Source organism: Sphaerulina musiva (assembly GCF_000320565.1).
Source record: "Sphaerulina musiva SO2202 unplaced genomic scaffold SEPMUscaffold_3, whole genome shotgun sequence".
Classification (NCBI taxonomy): domain Eukaryota; kingdom Fungi; phylum Ascomycota; class Dothideomycetes; order Mycosphaerellales; family Mycosphaerellaceae; genus Sphaerulina; species Sphaerulina musiva.
This window is the reverse complement of record NW_016017385.1, coordinates 2,324,907-2,341,510: the sequence shown is the minus strand read 5'-3', so window position 1 is coordinate 2,341,510 and position 16,604 is coordinate 2,324,907. Positions and strand designations below refer to the sequence as shown.

At 50.4% G+C, this 16,604-nt stretch overlaps 8 protein-coding genes across 8 annotated transcripts; 5 read left to right on the top strand and 3 right to left on the bottom strand.

Annotated features, from left to right (window-relative positions):
• Positions 1-667: 667 nt before the first annotated feature.
• SEPMUDRAFT_148380 (MFS general substrate transporter) lies at positions 668-2,886 on the bottom strand. The gene has a single exon (XM_016904886.1). It carries the CDS (start codon positions 2,556-2,558, stop codon positions 825-827), a length of 1,734 nt encoding a protein of 577 aa, XP_016762880.1. The 5' UTR covers positions 2,559-2,886; the 3' UTR covers positions 668-824.
• Positions 2,887-5,771: 2,885 nt separating this feature from the next.
• Positions 5,772-6,803, top strand: SEPMUDRAFT_148379 (uncharacterized protein). The gene is made up of 2 exons (XM_016904885.1): positions 5,772-5,805; positions 5,873-6,803. Exons 1-2 carry the CDS (start codon positions 5,780-5,782, stop codon positions 6,423-6,425), a joined length of 579 nt encoding a protein of 192 aa, XP_016762879.1. The 5' UTR covers positions 5,772-5,779; the 3' UTR covers positions 6,426-6,803.
• Positions 6,804-6,922: 119 nt separating this feature from the next.
• Positions 6,923-7,408, bottom strand: SEPMUDRAFT_107035 (uncharacterized protein; the record flags this gene model as incomplete). Its single annotated transcript, XM_016900664.1, has 1 exon — positions 6,923-7,408. The coding sequence occupies one exon, from the start codon at positions 7,406-7,408 to the stop codon at positions 6,923-6,925; it is 486 nt and encodes a 161-aa protein (XP_016762878.1).
• A 229-nt stretch (positions 7,409-7,637) lies between these two features.
• SEPMUDRAFT_116018 (uncharacterized protein) lies at positions 7,638-8,870 on the top strand (the record flags this gene model as incomplete). The annotated part of the gene is made up of 3 exons (XM_016901214.1): positions 7,638-7,808; positions 7,865-7,972; positions 8,682-8,870. 3 exons carry the CDS (start codon positions 7,638-7,640, stop codon positions 8,868-8,870), a joined length of 468 nt encoding a protein of 155 aa, XP_016762877.1.
• Positions 8,745-9,841, top strand: SEPMUDRAFT_63450 (Isochorismatase hydrolase). Its single transcript, XM_016909638.1, has 2 exons — positions 8,745-9,272; positions 9,344-9,841. Exons 1-2 carry the CDS (start codon positions 8,998-9,000, stop codon positions 9,771-9,773), a joined length of 705 nt encoding a protein of 234 aa, XP_016762876.1. The 5' UTR covers positions 8,745-8,997; the 3' UTR covers positions 9,774-9,841.
• Positions 9,842-10,735: 894 nt separating this feature from the next.
• SEPMUDRAFT_107033 (uncharacterized protein) lies at positions 10,736-11,587 on the top strand (the record flags this gene model as incomplete). Its single annotated transcript, XM_016900663.1, has 1 exon — positions 10,736-11,587. The coding sequence occupies one exon, from the start codon at positions 10,736-10,738 to the stop codon at positions 11,585-11,587; it is 852 nt and encodes a 283-aa protein (XP_016762875.1).
• A 1,055-nt stretch (positions 11,588-12,642) lies between these two features.
• Positions 12,643-14,535, bottom strand: SEPMUDRAFT_148377 (S-adenosyl-L-methionine-dependent methyltransferase). The gene is made up of 2 exons (XM_016904884.1): positions 13,521-14,535; positions 12,643-13,378 (listed from the first exon to the last, which is right to left on the bottom strand). Exons 1-2 carry the CDS (start codon positions 13,726-13,728, stop codon positions 12,783-12,785), a joined length of 804 nt encoding a protein of 267 aa, XP_016762874.1. The 5' UTR covers positions 13,729-14,535; the 3' UTR covers positions 12,643-12,782.
• Positions 14,536-14,989: 454 nt separating this feature from the next.
• On the top strand, positions 14,990-15,367 carry SEPMUDRAFT_107031 (uncharacterized protein; the record flags this gene model as incomplete). The annotated part of the gene is made up of 1 exon (XM_016900662.1): positions 14,990-15,367. One exon carries the CDS (start codon positions 14,990-14,992, stop codon positions 15,365-15,367), a length of 378 nt encoding a protein of 125 aa, XP_016762873.1.
• Positions 15,368-16,604: the final 1,237 nt, after the last annotated feature.

Below are 16,604 nucleotides of genomic sequence, written 5' to 3'. Positions count from 1 at the left end.
ACCTATTATTCCAAGTCTCAAGAAATTTTTTTACTCTAATGTAAGTATTTACGGTAGGTATTGTTAAGTATAGATACCTAGAATAGGTTCGTGAGCTCGTGTATCTAGGTAGGTAGGTATCTACATGTCAGGTATGTGTAAGGTTTAGGTAGGTAGGTAGCCATGTACCTATGTTAAGTATAGTAAGGTGTGTTAAGTATAGATAGGTACCTTGAATACCTTAACTATATAGGTACCTGACCTAGGTACTTTACCTTAGGTTCGTGAGTGAGCTCGTGTATCTAGGTATGTAAGGTATGTATAATGCATGTATGTATGTATGTATGTATGTATGTATGTATGTATGTATGTATATATACATAGCAAGCTTTACGGGTACAGTGCAATGCAGTGCCAGGCCCAGGTATGAAAACGAGAGAGGGGATGGGAGATGGATAACATGAATGATACGAACGACCCTACCTACCCAGTAGAAACGTATTGCATGATCTTATAGGTGCCCGGGTAGGTAAGTAAAGATAGAAACTTATGGATGGGTAAGGTAAGGTAAAGATAGAAAATATCAAAATACGATGAAGGTATACGTATACCTACAGGCTACCTTAGGTGAAATAAGGTAAAGGTTATGCACAATACTTTCCATTTTTGGGGAGAAAAAAAAAGAATTGGAGTAATACCTTTTGTATTTGTCGGGACACTTACTATTGGATTACCTGCCCACCAACGCCTTGCTCAAAAAGAAGAAAAACTTTTTTATGATTCTCCCCACCCATGGCCCTTTTTTTATATGCATGTGAGATACTACATGTACTACTACAGTCTCATCATGCAGTGCCATACGTCTCGTGTCCATGCGGTCGATTTACATCCATTCCATTGGCTCCCGGCATGAGCCTCTCTCGAGCCTCTTCCGCCTCCTCTTTGATCAAGTCTTTCTGCAATGTAACACTTTTGCGCCACACATACGTGACGAGCACGATGCCGACGGTCAGCGCGACTCCGAGCAGAATCGCGTTGACGGGCCGGGGGTCGTTGTGGAATGTCTTGTGCGTGGCTGCGTCGAGTGCGGCTTGCGTGAAGTTGAACAGTCCTGCTAGACAGATGATGGCTCCATAGACTTTTCCGAATGTCTGGAATCCAAATACTTTGGCGGCGTAGTCGGAGACGGCGGTGTAGTACAATGGGCGATAGACGACAAATAGGATGATGTTGGCGTAGGCTGCCCACATGCTCTCGACTAGACCAAAGGCACCGATGGCAGTTGCAATGGTCACGAGAAGACCGAGAGTAAACGGCGTGCTCGTGTGATCGAGTACGTAGCCGATGAAGGGGACGGAGATGACGCCTCCCAGCGGTAAGGCGACGTCGAAGAAGTCGTTGACCTGGACCGCTTTGGCATACGAGTGGAACATCTCCGCGTACTGCGTCCGTACGGTGGCTACAAAGTAGTTGATGCGGAGCATTTGCACCACGGTGAAGACGGTAATGAGAATCCACCAGGGGCTCCCAATCTGTTGCAGGACGGTTTTGCCATGCATGGCCCCAAAGACGCCAGAAGTCTGCGCTTTCGCTTCTTCTTGCTTGGTAATGGTCTGCGCGGCATCCTTGGATCCCAGCAGGCTGTCAATCTCCGTGGCGATGGTTTCGCGGTGTTCGCGGCGGGAGGTCTGACGAGTGACGCGCTCGTAGTCATCTGAGATGTCCGAGTCGGAATCGTGAATGTCGTGGGTAGGATCTTCGACCTGTTCGACGAGCTCGCCGACTGTCTTGTAGGATACGCCCGGCATGATGGTGAGCTGTGCGATCAAGATCAGGATCGGGACAATCAGGTACAGCAAGAAGAACTTTTTGGTATTAAAGGCCGCATTGGTGTGCTGGTAGAGGAGGCGGTAGAGCAGGAAGACGGCGCTACTCGTGTCAAAGGCTCCCGTGAGGAGGGCGAGAATGAGGCCGGAGTGCTGTGGGAAGGTATTGCTCAGCTGAAAGGAGGAGATGAAGACGAATGGCCCTCCCAGTGCGAGGAAGAGATAGCCGGGAATGTAGGCATCAAAGGCATGCGACAAGTCCGCTGCAAACGCGAGAAAGAGGGCTCCCACCAACAGGAATATACAGCCCATTATACTGGCGATGCGCGGGCCAAAGCGATCGAGCACCCAGCCTACCGGCAACGCACACACGTTGGTGGAGACGGCAGCGACAGTGAACATCAAGTTCAACCGCAGCTCTTGTCCATAGCACACCCAGACATCTGCATCCCGCTCCTCCGCCGTACACGAGTCTCGGTATACTCCCTCGTCGATGAAGACGGGCTTGATGGCCGCGAATCCAAACACGACTCCTGCTGCGGTCAAGCAGTACAATACCGCCACCACCACCTGGGCGATTCGCTTGCTCTTGCTAACCTCGATTGCAGCCACGGGAGGATTGATTTGTGTCGCTGGGTCGGACCACTCTCCGACGGGATTGAAGGAGAGCTTTCGTCGCTCGGAGCCGGAGGGGGACTGGGTCCGCCATCGATTCAGATCTTCCATGGACGAACGCCGTTCAAACATGGCCATACTGGCGAAAAGGGGGCCACTACGGCCGGCAGTAGTGCCAGCGAGGGTACTAGAGGATTAAATGATATTTCGTAGCAGCCTCTTCCTCCTCTTCCTACTCCTCTCCTCTGTGCCTCGTGACGACCCCGCCGCAGGCGTGTCAAGGTATGTCTCTGTCTGTGCTTCTTCTCCCCGCGTCTCGTACGGAGGAATGTAGCCGAATATAAGCGCTGGTGTGAAACGACTGGGGCTGGTTTGGTGCAATAACGACGGTGGTGAGGATGACAAGAATGATGCTCAATAATTAGTGTTGTGGTGGTGGTAGTACTCACTAACTGCTATGCACACCAACGCGCCTGGAGGAAAGGTTATACAAGAACTCACGTAGAAGAAGAAGTAGAAGAAGAAGAAGCTCGGGAGCGAGCTGCAACTGAAAAATTTCGCCCATCCCATCGATAAGATAAGGACGCCATGCCATTGCCTGCCGTTGACTGGCTGAGAGAAGTTTTTCCTTCACATGAGAAGTGGAGCTGCGGTAGATGATGGGAGGTGTGGTACGGAGGTAGTGAAGAAAGACATCGGACTTCGGCGATGTGCAAATTTCTACCTACTTGAGGAACATACTCACTACATACCGTAGTTTTATACATCCAATGTCATCAGTGTACTAGAATCATGAGTAATACACTGCTACCTATACTTTAATGATTCCACAGCCTTGGGACGCCTGGAGTCTGACGGGAACGCTGGTGCTGGTGCTGATGCTGACGAGGGGACAACATGACAAGTGAATGTGCTGTAAGTGCTGGAAAAGTGTTGCGAGTGCTGAAAAAGGGAAAAAGTACGAGCAGTCAGCACTGCGGACGGGAGGGTTCGAGATGCTTCTTCCACGGACCATGGCTGGCCCCAACTTGCCCCAGAAGGAATAGAAGGATATCAGCCATTCACTTGTGAATTACCTAGCTAAGGTACAGGTACAGTACCTATGCGTCTATTACCTCCTAGGCGGATAGAGTGGCAGTGGTCCAACTCTCAGCAGAACACGTGCACCATGAATGGTCGGGACAGTTGTTGTTTGCTCAACTTTGCTGCTCGTGACCATCTCTCCCTCTCCCTCTCTCCCTCCCTCCCTCCCTCCCTCCCTCCCTCCCTCCCTCCCCCTCCCCCTCTCCCTCTCTGACTCTCTCCCACATCCCGCCTCCAGACTCCAAAGGTCCTTCCATGCGGGCTCACTCAGGTACAGGCACACAGAAATATGGCGAAAGAGGGCTCGGAAGTTCGCCCAAAGTGAGCATTACCTGATTCATCCATATACTGAGCATCTCTTCGCCATCCGCAGCGATCGCCGATCAACAGCGCTATACCGTCAAGCAAGGTATTCCATGAGTAGACGCATCATTCGGTGTCTGCCGGAGCTTCATCCTTCAGGCTTGCCGTAAGCTGGAATCCGTCTGCGCTTCACAGTACGGTTTCGTGCCTTTTCGACTACACTTCCGTGCTGGGATCAGGTAATGACTTACCCTCAACACGACACAGAATCGATGAGCCTTACCTAATGGACCAGCATCGCTGACGACGAATGCTCACTACCACCCCTCAGCGGAGCTCGATGGGGAGAGAGGGGGAGCAGGTGAGTGAGAAGGGCAATGGTGGCGGTGCCTGCAGTAGAAACCACTGATTCCATGCCGTCTTCCACCATGTCCATTTCATCGATTCGCTTGTTCGATACCGTGTGAATGGAGACACGACATCCAAAACACGAGACGCTCCACTACGACGACGTTGCATCCCAGCTTGTACTCCTGGACCGAATTGAATTCAAAACTGTTGCTGGAGGACAACCTGGAGTTGCTGCTGCTGCTGCTGCTGGTGCTTGTTCTCCACTGAGTCGAGGTGGTAGTTGGTGAAGAATGCATGCAGAAGCACACTTTGAGTTGGCATTGTCCAGGAACTGAAACCTTCGGCTGCACGTGCTGAGTGCATCAGCATCATCATTGGACGGGACGAGGAGCCCTGGCCCCGGATGACTTCGTAAAGACTTCGATACAGCCTCACAACTTCGTGACGTTGCTCTTCTGCATCAAACAAAGCCGCGCGCCTGTATGATGCGCAGTCCAATTGCGCAGCGGAACCTGCGACACTGGTAAGCCATTATGGCCATGGGGGGACTCAACGAGACACATAAAGCGAGAGGAGGAGTCGCTGTTCTGAGCAGCCAGACTCCTCCTTCGCTTCAGAGCACTACGATCGTTCCAGTCCCGCACCAGTTCGCCGGCCACAGAAGAAGAAGAAGAAGAAAAAGAAGAAGCCGAAGCAAAGAAGGCTTCCCTTTCAGCTACCATGACGAAGATCAACCACATCGTGGCCTTCGCGGCCTGCATCCTTCCTCTTGTCACTGCTATGCCACAAATGCCTCCCGGTGGGGCCAGGGCAGTAGGCAGCTTCCAACTGGCAGCCAGAGCAGAGACACCTCAGAAGGACGCCTCCAATGCTCCCGCCAACACTCCTGGAGCACCCGCAGGGACTGACCAGTCCAAATCAGTCGACGCTTCCACAAAGGGCACTGATTCCTCCAAGGAGGATGAAGAAGATGACTCCAAGAAGGCCGACACAAAGGCAGATGATGGTACCAAGAAGGCCGACGATGGTACTAAGAAGGCCGATGATGGTACTGACAAGGCCGACATGAAGGCCGAGGGTACCGATAAGACCGACAAGAAGGCAGACGCTGGTACTTCACTCGTTGCTACTGATGATAGTACGGAAGATAGTACGGATGATGCCACTAAGACAGATGCCACTACGGATAATAGTACGGATGATACCACGCCCGCTGCCACCAAGGGAGATGGTTCCAAAGGCTCCAAAGAGGGCACTACCAAGGTGGACACTTCCAAGATGGACTCTGCCAAGATGGACTCTAGCAGCAACTCCAAGATGATGGAAAATTCCAACTCGTACTCTGGAGACTCTACCAACAAGCCCGCCCCTTACTCCAAGACGGATTCTGGTTGCACTGGCTCTTCATGCTCTACGGACAACAAGACCCCCCCTCCACCACCAAAGACTGACAGTGGGTGCACTGGCTCTTCGTGCTCTACGGACAACAAGACCCCCCCTCCACCTCCAAAGAAGGATAGTGGATGCACCGGCACTTCATGCTCTACGGACAAGAGCCCCCCTCCACCACCAAAGAGCCCCCCTCCACCACCAAAGACTGACAGTGGATGCACCGGCACTTCATGCTCTACGGACAACAAGACCCCCCCTCCACCACCAAAGACTGACAGTGGATGCACCGGCACTTCATGCTCTACGGACAACAAGACCCCCCCTCCACCTCCAAAGACAGATAGTGGATGCACCGGCACTTCGTGCTCTACGGACAACAAGCCCGTCCCTTACAACAAGGCTGGAGGCATCTCCACATACTCCAAGACGGATAGTGAGTGCAGCGGCGATGACTGCGAGACTGACAACAAGCCCGTCCCTCCACCAGGTGCACCAAAGTGCACCGGCGATTCCTGCAACACGGACAACAAGCCCGTCCCTCCACCAGGTGCACCAAAGTGCACCGGCGATTCCTGCAACCCGGACAACAAGGTCGTCCCTCCACCAGGTCCACCAAAGTGCATCGGCGACTCCTGCAACACGGACAACAAGGTCGTCCCTCCACCAGGCCCACCAAAGACAATCACCCCTTACTCTAACAAGGAAGTCAACCCACCGCCATCCGGCTATAGCCCCACTGGTCAGGGCTCGAAGAACGACGGCGGATATATCACTTATGGTACTCTGTTCCCACAAGAATGGTTTAATATCATCAATGAAAGATACACCGTGAAGGATGTCTCTAACTGCGTCAGCGTTTGCTTGAATGTGCACTGAGCGAGCGAATGAGTAGGGATGTGTGTGAGGGTGTGTGTGTGTGTGTACAACAAGCCTGAGGCCAATTGGGGGTGATTTACATGATACATGATGCCATGATGCATTGGAGGGGGAAAAACAAAAATGGAGAAAATTGGATTTTGTTCTTTGTGTTTTTCTTCTTTTCCTTTGTGTTGTGTGTGTGTGTCTGTGTGTGGAGAGAGAGAAACGAATTAATGAGGAACACGGTCTTTTTTTTGTATCAAATCAGATATAGATGGGGTGGGGGAGGGAGAAGAACTGGCTGAACGAAAGGGGTACTGGTCTTACCAACATATACCCTCTCTTCTCTCTCGCTCTCTCTCTCTCCTCTTTCCCTCTGTTTCTGAAGTATGTAGCTGCATTAATCTAAAACACAAATTTGGTTCGTTGATTCATTATTCCTTGGGGGTGCTTTCTTATCTCAAGGTATAAACTGAGACTATCTACCAACTTGCCATGTCATTCCTCCTCTCACATCATCCATCGATACCCACCATCTTCCTCTTCTCCTTTCCCTTCTTCTTCCCCTTCCCCTTCCCCTCACCCAAACACAACCCCTCAACAGTCTCCTCCAACCTCGGAAAATACCTCCCCAACCAATCCGACGTCTCCTGACTCATCCCCTTCCCTCTCCCCCCAACATCAGCGAAAAATTCATCTAAACACCTCTTGCCATCTTTGAGAGAAATTTTCTCTCCCAAACCCACTCGACGCGCAATTTCTTGTTCCATTTTGGTTTGGATGTCGAGGAGAATTCGAGTTAGAGCTTTGGTGTCGTGGTTGTGGAGGAGAGTTGTGAAGGGGTCTTTTTGTTTTTGTTTTTCTTCTTCTTCTTCTTCTTCGAGGCTGGTGGTGGTAGGGGTGGGGGCTGCTCGGTTGATCGCTATCATGTTCTTGAGCCAGGCGCGGTGGGTTTCGAGTTTGGTGTTGTAGTCTTCGAGTTTCGCTGAGAAATGTTCCATGGTTGCGTTTGCGTTTCGCGTGGCGGAGTTGACTTTTTTCTTTTCTGGTGAGGGTGTGTGTGTGCGTGTGTGTGTGCGTGTGTTGGGAGGTGAGATGAGATCTGTGCTGGAGACTTATGTTTCTGAGGTGGATGTTGTTTTGTTGTGACTCAATAGTAGGATAGGATGGCAAATGTGAGGAAGTGAGACTTGGGTTGATACTAAGTGAAGAGACTCCTAGGACTGGAATATGGCAAGTACCACTTCGATTGCTAGATTATTGACTGCTCTGTTCGTACCACGGCTCATAGGGAGTTCTATTGGTATTTGGAGCAGAAAGAGCTTGGCAAGGCTCGATGATGGCCACTTGGGAAACACTGGTGTGATCTCTCTATTCGCTCTTCAGCAACACCAATGCATTGTCAGTGGGCTCAATGTGACGAGATGAAGAGATAACTGCTGACTTGTGCCTTGCAGCAGAAACTGAAGAAACCACTCCCTCTCTGGGACCAACAAGCAGGCAGTGCTACGGCAAGGCCTCCAGTGCCAGTAGGGAACATTGAAGACATGGTTGATAGGAGACCAGTAAGAACACGCCCACAACACCATCAACATTGACAGACAGCAAGAGAAGCAAGCAGCAGCAGAGAGCGCCTTCATCAGACACAAAAGTTGAGCTTTCTGCAAATAACACTGCGTTGCACGGCCGGTGTCGATTCGTTTGTACTCACTCCATCACTCCATGCTTCCCAGTCGCCATATCATTCCCAGCGTAAAGCCCAGCGCCACGAGATGCCACTCGCCTTCAACTGCTATCCCATCCCCTCTCTAGGCTGGTGGCATTATTGTCCGTCCAGGACGCTTGTATTACCATCAGTGCAGACCCGGACAGTTATGAGAGCCCACGGATGTACAGTAGACATGCCCCAATTGCTGCTGCTGTTCACTGATGTTCCGGGCACACCGGTACACAGGGGAGGGGAGGGCAGTCTGCTCGCATTGCTGCAGCCTGCACAGGTCAAGTTTGCGCGCGCCTCTGAAGCTGACGTGTTCGTTTATATACCTTTCTGCCATCCACCTTGTCGGTACTCTCGTAGCGCTGGCTTCCCCTGACTTGGCCCTGGACAGAGGTACGTGGTCGACTAATTCTTGCTTCGTTGGCCCTCAACAATGTCGAGTCGACAACTGGGAGGAAACGCGCTTGAAGCGGAGAGAAGAGTTGAATGGAGAGGAAAGGGAATGACAAGGGGAGTGGAGGACAAGAAGCTATTAATAATATACATCAAGATGGTAGACACGCCAAGACGAGTTCATGCGCCGGACCGTCGACATCATCATCATTATCATCATCATCGGCATCACCATCATCTTCATCATCATCATCGACAGCCTGAGGAGCAACGAAGATGAAGCTTTCGACAGACCTTTGAAGCCTCGAAATCATCCATACTTCTACACATCTAGTCGACTGAGCTCGGACTGAAAACTGACTCGGCTGCTCGTACGGGCGTCGTCCGCCAACACTGACTGACGGACTGACGGACTGACGGACTGATTGACTGACTTCTGACTGACTATTCAACATACCAAATTCACTTCATCGGGGGAAGATGGAAGACGCGCAATCGAGGGCTGCGCTGGCCGTCATCGACATGCAAGAAGACTTCTGTGAACCGAATGGCTCGCTGGCAGTGAGCGGCGGCCGGTCAGTAGCATCCGTCATCAACGACCTTCTTGACTGGCCTGGCTTTGTCCTCAAGGTCGGCACGAGAGATCACCATCCGCCCGATCACATTTCATTCGCCTCGAATCATCCGGGCGCCCAGCCCTTTACCTCGTCTCACACTATCCAGAGCCCGTCCAATGCGGCAGAAACACAGACGACGTACGTTGCGCCGAGTGCCGTCCTCATCTGCCTTGCCTGGGGGAGGGTCCGCTGCTGATGATGTCTGATAGCCTCCTCTGGCCCGATCACTGCGTGGTCGGCACATCGGGAGCCGAACTCATCCCTGAGCTGCACCAGCACAAGTTGTCCACGCTCATCAACAAAGGTGAGGACAAGCGGGTGGAATCCTATAGCGGGTTTGGGCCCCCTTTCCGGAACCCAGCAGTCGGCATGAGCACGCTCGATGCTACGCTGAAGGCTGCCCATGTCTCTCGTGTGTTTGTCGTTGGCCTCGCCTACGACTTTTGTGTCAAGTCGACCGCGCTCGACGCCGTGGAACATGGTTATGAGACGTTCGTGATTGAGGATGCCACCAAAGCCGTCATGCAAGACGCCGAGAGTCTGGACAAGACACGCTCCGAGCTGCGCAAGGCGGGCGTGGAGATCATCTCGATGGACTCTGATGTTCTGCACGCGATCAAAGCAGTCGAGCAATCGTGAGGTAAAATGATTAAATCACGGTACATGTCACTTTGCAGAGGTGAAATCGACCTCAAAGGCCATCGTCGCGCAGCTCTAGAACACTCCCTCCTCTGCCATACTGTGCACCCGCCGTCATGGTCCCAATGACTCGATGTGCATGTCATGTGATAGACTGGTATGCCGCGCCAACGTCTGTCTATCCATACCAGCCGCGTGTACGCAAAATGGGCAACGAAACCTGCTCAACGTTCTGGATAGGCATGTCGGCCCTTGCGACTGCGACGTCTGAGTCGCCTGGTAGAAGAGTTTTGGTACGGATCGAGACTTATCCACGTGCTGCCATGCCGCATCTAAGAACGAATAGGTAAAATGTCCTGGCCCTCGATCAATACTCTGCCATTTCCTTGTAAGTCCATATCATGTAATGGAGCTCACTGTAGCTGCTATCTGATGTGCTCTTACATCTCATTCTCAGCTTAGGACAATGAATGCGACTCTAGTGTACCGCCATGGCCTTCATCTATACAGTACTCCAGCACAACATGCACAAAGTATTTCCTCGATCAGATTGCATTCCTGAACTCATGCACTGTCGAGTCGTGGAGCGGAACCTGTTCTGGCAAAGTCCCCCCTAACTACTCTAGCGAACTATGCTCAATATCGCCCGCCCCGAGATCTCGTATCGCATCTAGAGAACACCATCGATATGCAGAAGTTGGACTGATCGCAATGAGTCTACCGAGCATTCCCATACGTCACGCTCCTGGAATCCCCAAGGGGCACTCTCATATCGAGGAATTGTAGCGAAAGAGCTTCTACTACATAAACATCGATATTCTGCCTCCCATTGCTAATTTGCTTCCTCATCCACCACCAGCACCAGCACCAGCAACACACACACAGCTTCTCAAAGCCACCAGCAAACCCATCCCCTCTCTCTCACCTCAGCCGTCATTCACCTCAGAGTCACATCCAGCAAAATGCAATACTCCATCATCTTTCTCGCTGCTCTGGCAGCAGCCAACCCCATGGCCAACAGCGGCAACAAACAACAAGGCTATGGATCGAATGCCCCATCATATGGCGACGAGCAGCAATCTCCCCCTGGATACAACGCAGGTCCATCGACGACGACGTCGAGCTGGAGCAAGTCCTCGTTCGTTAAGCCCACTACTACGTCGACGTGGGTGCACACGTCCACTGTGACATCTTCTACCCATGTGACTCCGACGACCAAGGGAGCAAAGCCGAAGTCTTCTTCTTCTTCTTCTTCTTCTTCTTCTTCTTCTTCTTCTTCTTCTTCTTATTCTTCTTCTTCTTCTACAGGACCAGCGAAATACCACACTACCCTCGAGACTTCTAGCAAGAGTTCAATTCATCCAACTTCCAGCAAGGGGCCAAAGTCGCAGTCTTCTTCTTCGACTTCGACTTCGTCTACAGGACCGACAAAATATCACACCACCCTCTCGACTTCTAGCAAGAGTTCAGCTCAGCCAACTCCCACCAAGGGCATGAGTGGAAGCACTGGAAGCACTAGCAGCTCGACTAAAAACAATGGAAAATCCGGCTCCAACAACGGAAGCAGTGGCAAAAGCAACAGCAACACCAACACCAACGGATCCCAAGTCTGCCCCAGCACCGCATTCCCTCAATGTTGCCAACTCAACGTCCTCGGCCTTGCTGGAGTGTCATGCAGCAATGGTAAAACCTCTCTCTTTCTTTTTTTCCCATCTTCTTCCTCCCACCGTTCTCTTCCCATCATCATCACTACAAACCACCACCCGCCATCTTCCTCCTCCTCGATACTAATTTGTGACAAAAAAAATTTATAGCCCCATCCGCCGTAACCTCGATCAAGCAATTCAAGCAAATGTGTGCCGAAAGTGGCCTTAGTGCTAATTGCTGCGCACTACCAGTTGTAAGTTCTTATTTTTTGGCGAAGAAGGAGAAGAAGAAGAAAGGAACAAGAAGGAAAAAAGGAAAGGGAAAAGGAAAATGCTAATGACGATTGGGATATTAGGCTGGTCAGGATCTTCTTTGTAATCAGTTGTAAGATGCGGAGAAGGGGGAGGAGGAGGAGGAGGAGGGGTTGAATGTATGGGTAGATGTAGATGTCCCTTAGATGTAAGTAGATATAGAGATGGAAAGGGAAGGACAGAACCTAAAAAGGGGTTTTGGCTGTGATGGAAATCTTGTCGAGTAGTCACTCTTTTCTAGAAAAGTTTGCTTTTTGAAAACTTTGCGGGAAGGAAGAAGGAAGAGAAAAGAGAGGAAAAGTTTCTAAATTGTATTGAAAGGAAAAGATATCTTCATATTTCTGCTTCTCTCTCTTTTACAGATCCAATTTCTCGACAAAAACACTTGGAAATAACAGTACCTATATCCATCACTTCCGTATTCGTTAGTTCATTCCCTCTCTACTATTCCCTTTTATTATTATTGTTACTAGTCAAGTACCTACCTACCGAGAATCAGACGCACTATAGTGTCCTACGGATTGAATAAACGTATATGTCAAGGGAAAAGGTAAAGAATATAGTCTGTTGGCATGTATAGAAGCACTTTGCTGTAAAAGGCAAGGGAGGATAAGAACTATATAGACATTTGTTTTCGGGACTGCGAGTGTGATATCTGTCTGGGTCGTGACTGTGTTTGTGTCCAACGTTATCTAGGCTGGAGTTTTGGCATTATAGAAGAAGCTACAAGTGAGATATGGAGTATGTATATATCTACCGATTTAGGCAAGGTCGTATATCAGAATCATAGATGATGCAGAGCTACATGTAGTTGTAATGTAGTGCAGATGCAATAATCACAGAAGAAGGAAAAAGGGAAAAAAGAAGGAAAAGAAAAGAAGAAAAAAAAAAAAAAAAGAAACATGTTGGTTGCATTTTCAAACTTCGTAATCTTCAACAATTCATTCATTCATTCCTCGCATAATTTATTAGGGCGTACGTCCAAACAAGCAAAAGTACCTGGTATACCACAACTCCATCATCAGACTTGTTTTCTTTTTTTTTGTTGTTTCTACTTGGTCGCCACCACCCATCCATCCACCCAGCCCACCCTCGCCTCCGGTTTCTTCACCCACGCCTCCAAATCACGCTGATACTCCTGCAACCACTTCTCCTCCTCCTCCGTCTCCGGACCTTTGCCAAACGTCTTCCAGAAACTCCACTTGAACGTCTGGCCGTACAATTGTCTCTCCTTGGGCGTGACAAAGTACTTGCACGCATCTCCGAATTTAATCTTCTCCCATTCGAAGCCCGCTTGATGCATCCAGACGTGGTTGGCGTGGCCCGCATCGGGATGGGCGCCGCGTTCGCTGCAGAGGACGGGGAACATGTCGAGGCAGCGCTGGAGCGTCGGTGTGGCTGGGTAGATGAAGCGGCCGTGGTTGTCGCGTGTGGTCAAGACGCCTCCGGGTTTGACGACGCGGCGGATGGACTTTAACGCTTTGACGGGATCGTCTCCGGGCAGATGGAGGAGCATTTGATGCGAGTGGGAGATGTCGAAGGAGTCCGAGGGGATCGAAGCATCCAGATTGGTGGCATCGCCGTGCACGAATTCGACGTTGGTGAGGCCTGCTGCTTTCGCTCGTTCTTTGGCGACGCGGATGGAGTCTACATGATGTGGGAAGGTGTGTTAGTCACTACCTAAGGTACTGTAGGTGAGATGAAAGAGGTGTGTATTTTTGATTCTGATTTTCTTTTTTGATTTTCTTTTTTGATTTTCTTTTGTAGCATGGCCGTGATCTGCACTCACCAGCACTGTAGTCTACACCGAGAACATATCCTTCGGGAACGCGGCGAGCAAAGTCCAACGTGATGCCACCGATTCCGCAGCCGACGTCGATGATTCTCGAGTTGGGCTTGATATAGGGTACGACATGAGAAGCCTCATGTTCGACGGTTCGCAAGTCAAAAAACTCGTCGCACTCGCGGAAGTCTGGTGTATGGCCGTTCGTCGCCATGGCGGTGTGGTGTCCGGACTACTTTTTGTTTTCCTGCTTAGTTGGAGGAGGATGATTGTTCCCTTCCATCGTCCTGTTCCGTCTTATGTAGTCCGATTGCGGTCGCGACCCTTTCTAAGCGCAAGTCTCCACTGACTGGGATAGAGCTCAGGATAGTCTACAGCTAACCCTGAAGGTTTCCGTAGTTCGACGGCCTCCGGCACGCAAGGTTTAGCATTCCCCTCTGGCTCAGGGACTCAATCATGTTTGTCTCTCGAATCTGTATGGACTGCTGGATGCTTCGACCTTGTTGGTGAAAGACGGGGTGCTGGCCTTTTCATGAAGCCATTGGCTGACATGATGCCCTTCTTGACCCGCCGGTCACACTCTACCTCGTAGCTTTGCGATAGACGAGTGTATTGATGGATGTTCCTTGACCGGCGCTTGCGCTGTCCATCAGCTGGTCGTTGCTTGACAACATCACAGGTCTACTATGGCGTATTGTACTGCCGCCAGCTCCGGTAACGTGCTCGATGCCGATACCGCATAGTGAGTGAGTAGGTAATCGCTCGAATGTTGCAGCATCATTTTTCACTGTGTGTCGGTGGAAGCAGCTCTCCGATCACCTACCTCCTATGATCTCTGCATGCACTGTCTCGTGTCAAGCACACCGAGAGCTTCCCGCCATACTCCATACATTCCGCGAGTTCCGAAGGAGGAGTGTCCAGTGCAAACGATGAGCTAGAACCAAAACGTCTCGTCAAAGTTCTCGCAAAGTGCGAAGCTGCGCGTACTAGAAGAGCGCAGCACGCGCACGCGCAGGCGTCTTCGAGACACTTGGCGGGACAGCAGCGCTATATGTCACCTGTATGTACCTCGTGTGTGTGTGTGTGTGTGTGTGTGTGTGTGCAGTACAGATGCAGCTAAGCGACCTCACTGTCATAGACTCACCTGGACCTTGCGCTCCTCACGCGATAGGCTGCCCGTGTGGTGGTGGTGATGAGGAGAGCAGAATGGCCGACAAACTTGTCGCGAGGCAAGCGAGCAAGTGTTGCTGTGGCCTGTCTGACTACTGTCCGTCTCCTCCTATATGACCTGCTCGTCCTTTGCCCACTAAACAAGGGACCCAGACGAAGCTCTTGACGTTGGGCGTAGTCTCGAATGATTGCCAGCCATTGACAAGGCCTTGCAGCCCTCGGGAGGAGAGTCATTGGCCATTGATCAGAAGTCCAGCAGGATCAACAGTCGACGCGAGCAGGATTGAAAAGTACGGTGAGTGAGCATGGCCATGCATTACTGCCTGCCCGCCCCGCCCCCCTTTCTGTCCTCCTTTGACTGGTCCGCCATTATCGCACTCTCTCGATTCGCGCCACGATATCGCTATGCCTTCATGCCAGGCTGCCAGCCGATTGCCCCGAAGCTACTGCCGTTTCGGTGGAGTGACCAAGAGCCTTTCCCTGATGCGCACAAGGCTGGGCAGTCGAGAGGTGCTGGTATACAGGCTTGGTGTTTCCGCCAGGTGCAGACTAGTGGTGTTGTGATCGGAACGCGATTGGGCCTAGTTAGCAGTGAAAGCTGCCTGGAGATAGGAGGTACAAGCAGCTACCTACCTACCATATCGGTCCGCGTACCAGGCCCGAGTCGCGGTGGAGGTGGGTGAGATCCGGAGAGCAAGCAGGCTGCAGCAGCAGATGATACATGTTCCTGTAGGAGGTATCGGTGATGACTGATGACTGCTGCTGCGTTCAAGACGAAAAATCGTTGTTGAACATCCGCATTCAATAACACGCCGTCCGGCTTCCTCTCTCCGGTATGCCGCCCCGGAGACGTATATAGGAGGTATCTTACTGTATGTAGTAACTGGACCTGCTCAGTGCTCACGAGTCTCAAGCCGAGGATTCCATCGACATTTAGATGATTACCCGAAATTCATTCATGGAACTTGGAAGCTTTTATACTACGCCGTACGGGCAGGACTACGGCACTTGAACTTCCGTATAGACCTCACTTCAATATATGCTGTAACAAGCAATCGAGTAGTCCGATCCCTACTGGCGCTACACCCGCACTCAGCTAGTGTCTCGTCCAATTACCTACGCCGGAACACGCGCGGGTAGCGGGAGTGCCGCGCGGCGCACTTGGCCAGTTCACTTGGGGCCCTGGGCTACCTCCTACCTTCCCTCCATACCTCCTAGCGCTCAGGGACTCGTGACCGGAAATCACACGTTGCGCAACTGGCAAACGGCTCTCCGGTCTCCCCAAGAGACAAACGTTTCGCGACAGTGTCCAAGGCTTCACGCTGGCACGCACGATCAAATCATAATAAACTCCATGCACTTGACCCCGGGTGTGTTTGCGCATTTGTCAGGGAGGTCGTGCAAGCCCATGGGCAGAGATGTCCAAACCTTAGTAATAGTAAATAGTCATGACTATTACTATTACTATTGCCCTTTTTGGACAGTAGTAAATAGGGATTACTATTTACTACTTCTCAAAATGCCGATAGTAATAGTAATAGTAATAGTAATTAGTAAGGGTATAATAGTAATTACTATTACTATATAGTAAAGATACTTTACTATTTTAGTATAACGTATATTCTTACTCTATTTTAGTATTGTATAAGCCTCTATATATCTATATAAAGGACTATATATCTATATATATATAGTAGAAATTTCAAATAAGTAGAGTCGGAAGAAAATTCTACTATTAAATCAATTTCTACTACTAGTTAATATCGGTAGTAAATATAACTATACTATATTAAATCTATAGTCTTGAGATATATATATTATATATTTTTATAACATTTGCTATATAACAATAGCTCTAATTATATAGCTTTCTAATAGAGTTTTCTTTTTAGTATATAACCTAATAACTTATTCGTTTTA

Coding starts and splice junctions, on each gene's coding strand:
- SEPMUDRAFT_63450 (XM_016909638.1), top strand. CDS start 8,998: ATGGAAGACGCGCAATCGAGGGCTGCGCTGGCCGTCATCGACATGCAA. Junction 9,273..9,343: donor GCGGCAGAAACACAGACGAC/GTACGTTGCGCC, acceptor GATGTCTGATAG/CCTCCTCTGGCCCGATCACT.
- SEPMUDRAFT_148380 (XM_016904886.1), bottom strand. CDS start 2,558: ATGGCCATGTTTGAACGGCGTTCGTCCATGGAAGATCTGAATCGATGG.
- SEPMUDRAFT_148379 (XM_016904885.1), top strand. CDS start 5,780: ATGCTCTACGGACAACAAGACCCCCC. Junction 5,806..5,872: donor TACGGACAACAAGACCCCCC/CTCCACCACCAA, acceptor CAAGACCCCCCC/TCCACCTCCAAAGACAGATA.
- SEPMUDRAFT_148377 (XM_016904884.1), bottom strand. CDS start 13,728: ATGGCGACGAACGGCCATACACCAGACTTCCGCGAGTGCGACGAGTTT. Junction 13,379..13,520: donor CGGTGTAGACTACAGTGCTG/GTGAGTGCAGAT, acceptor CACATCATGTAG/ACTCCATCCGCGTCGCCAAA.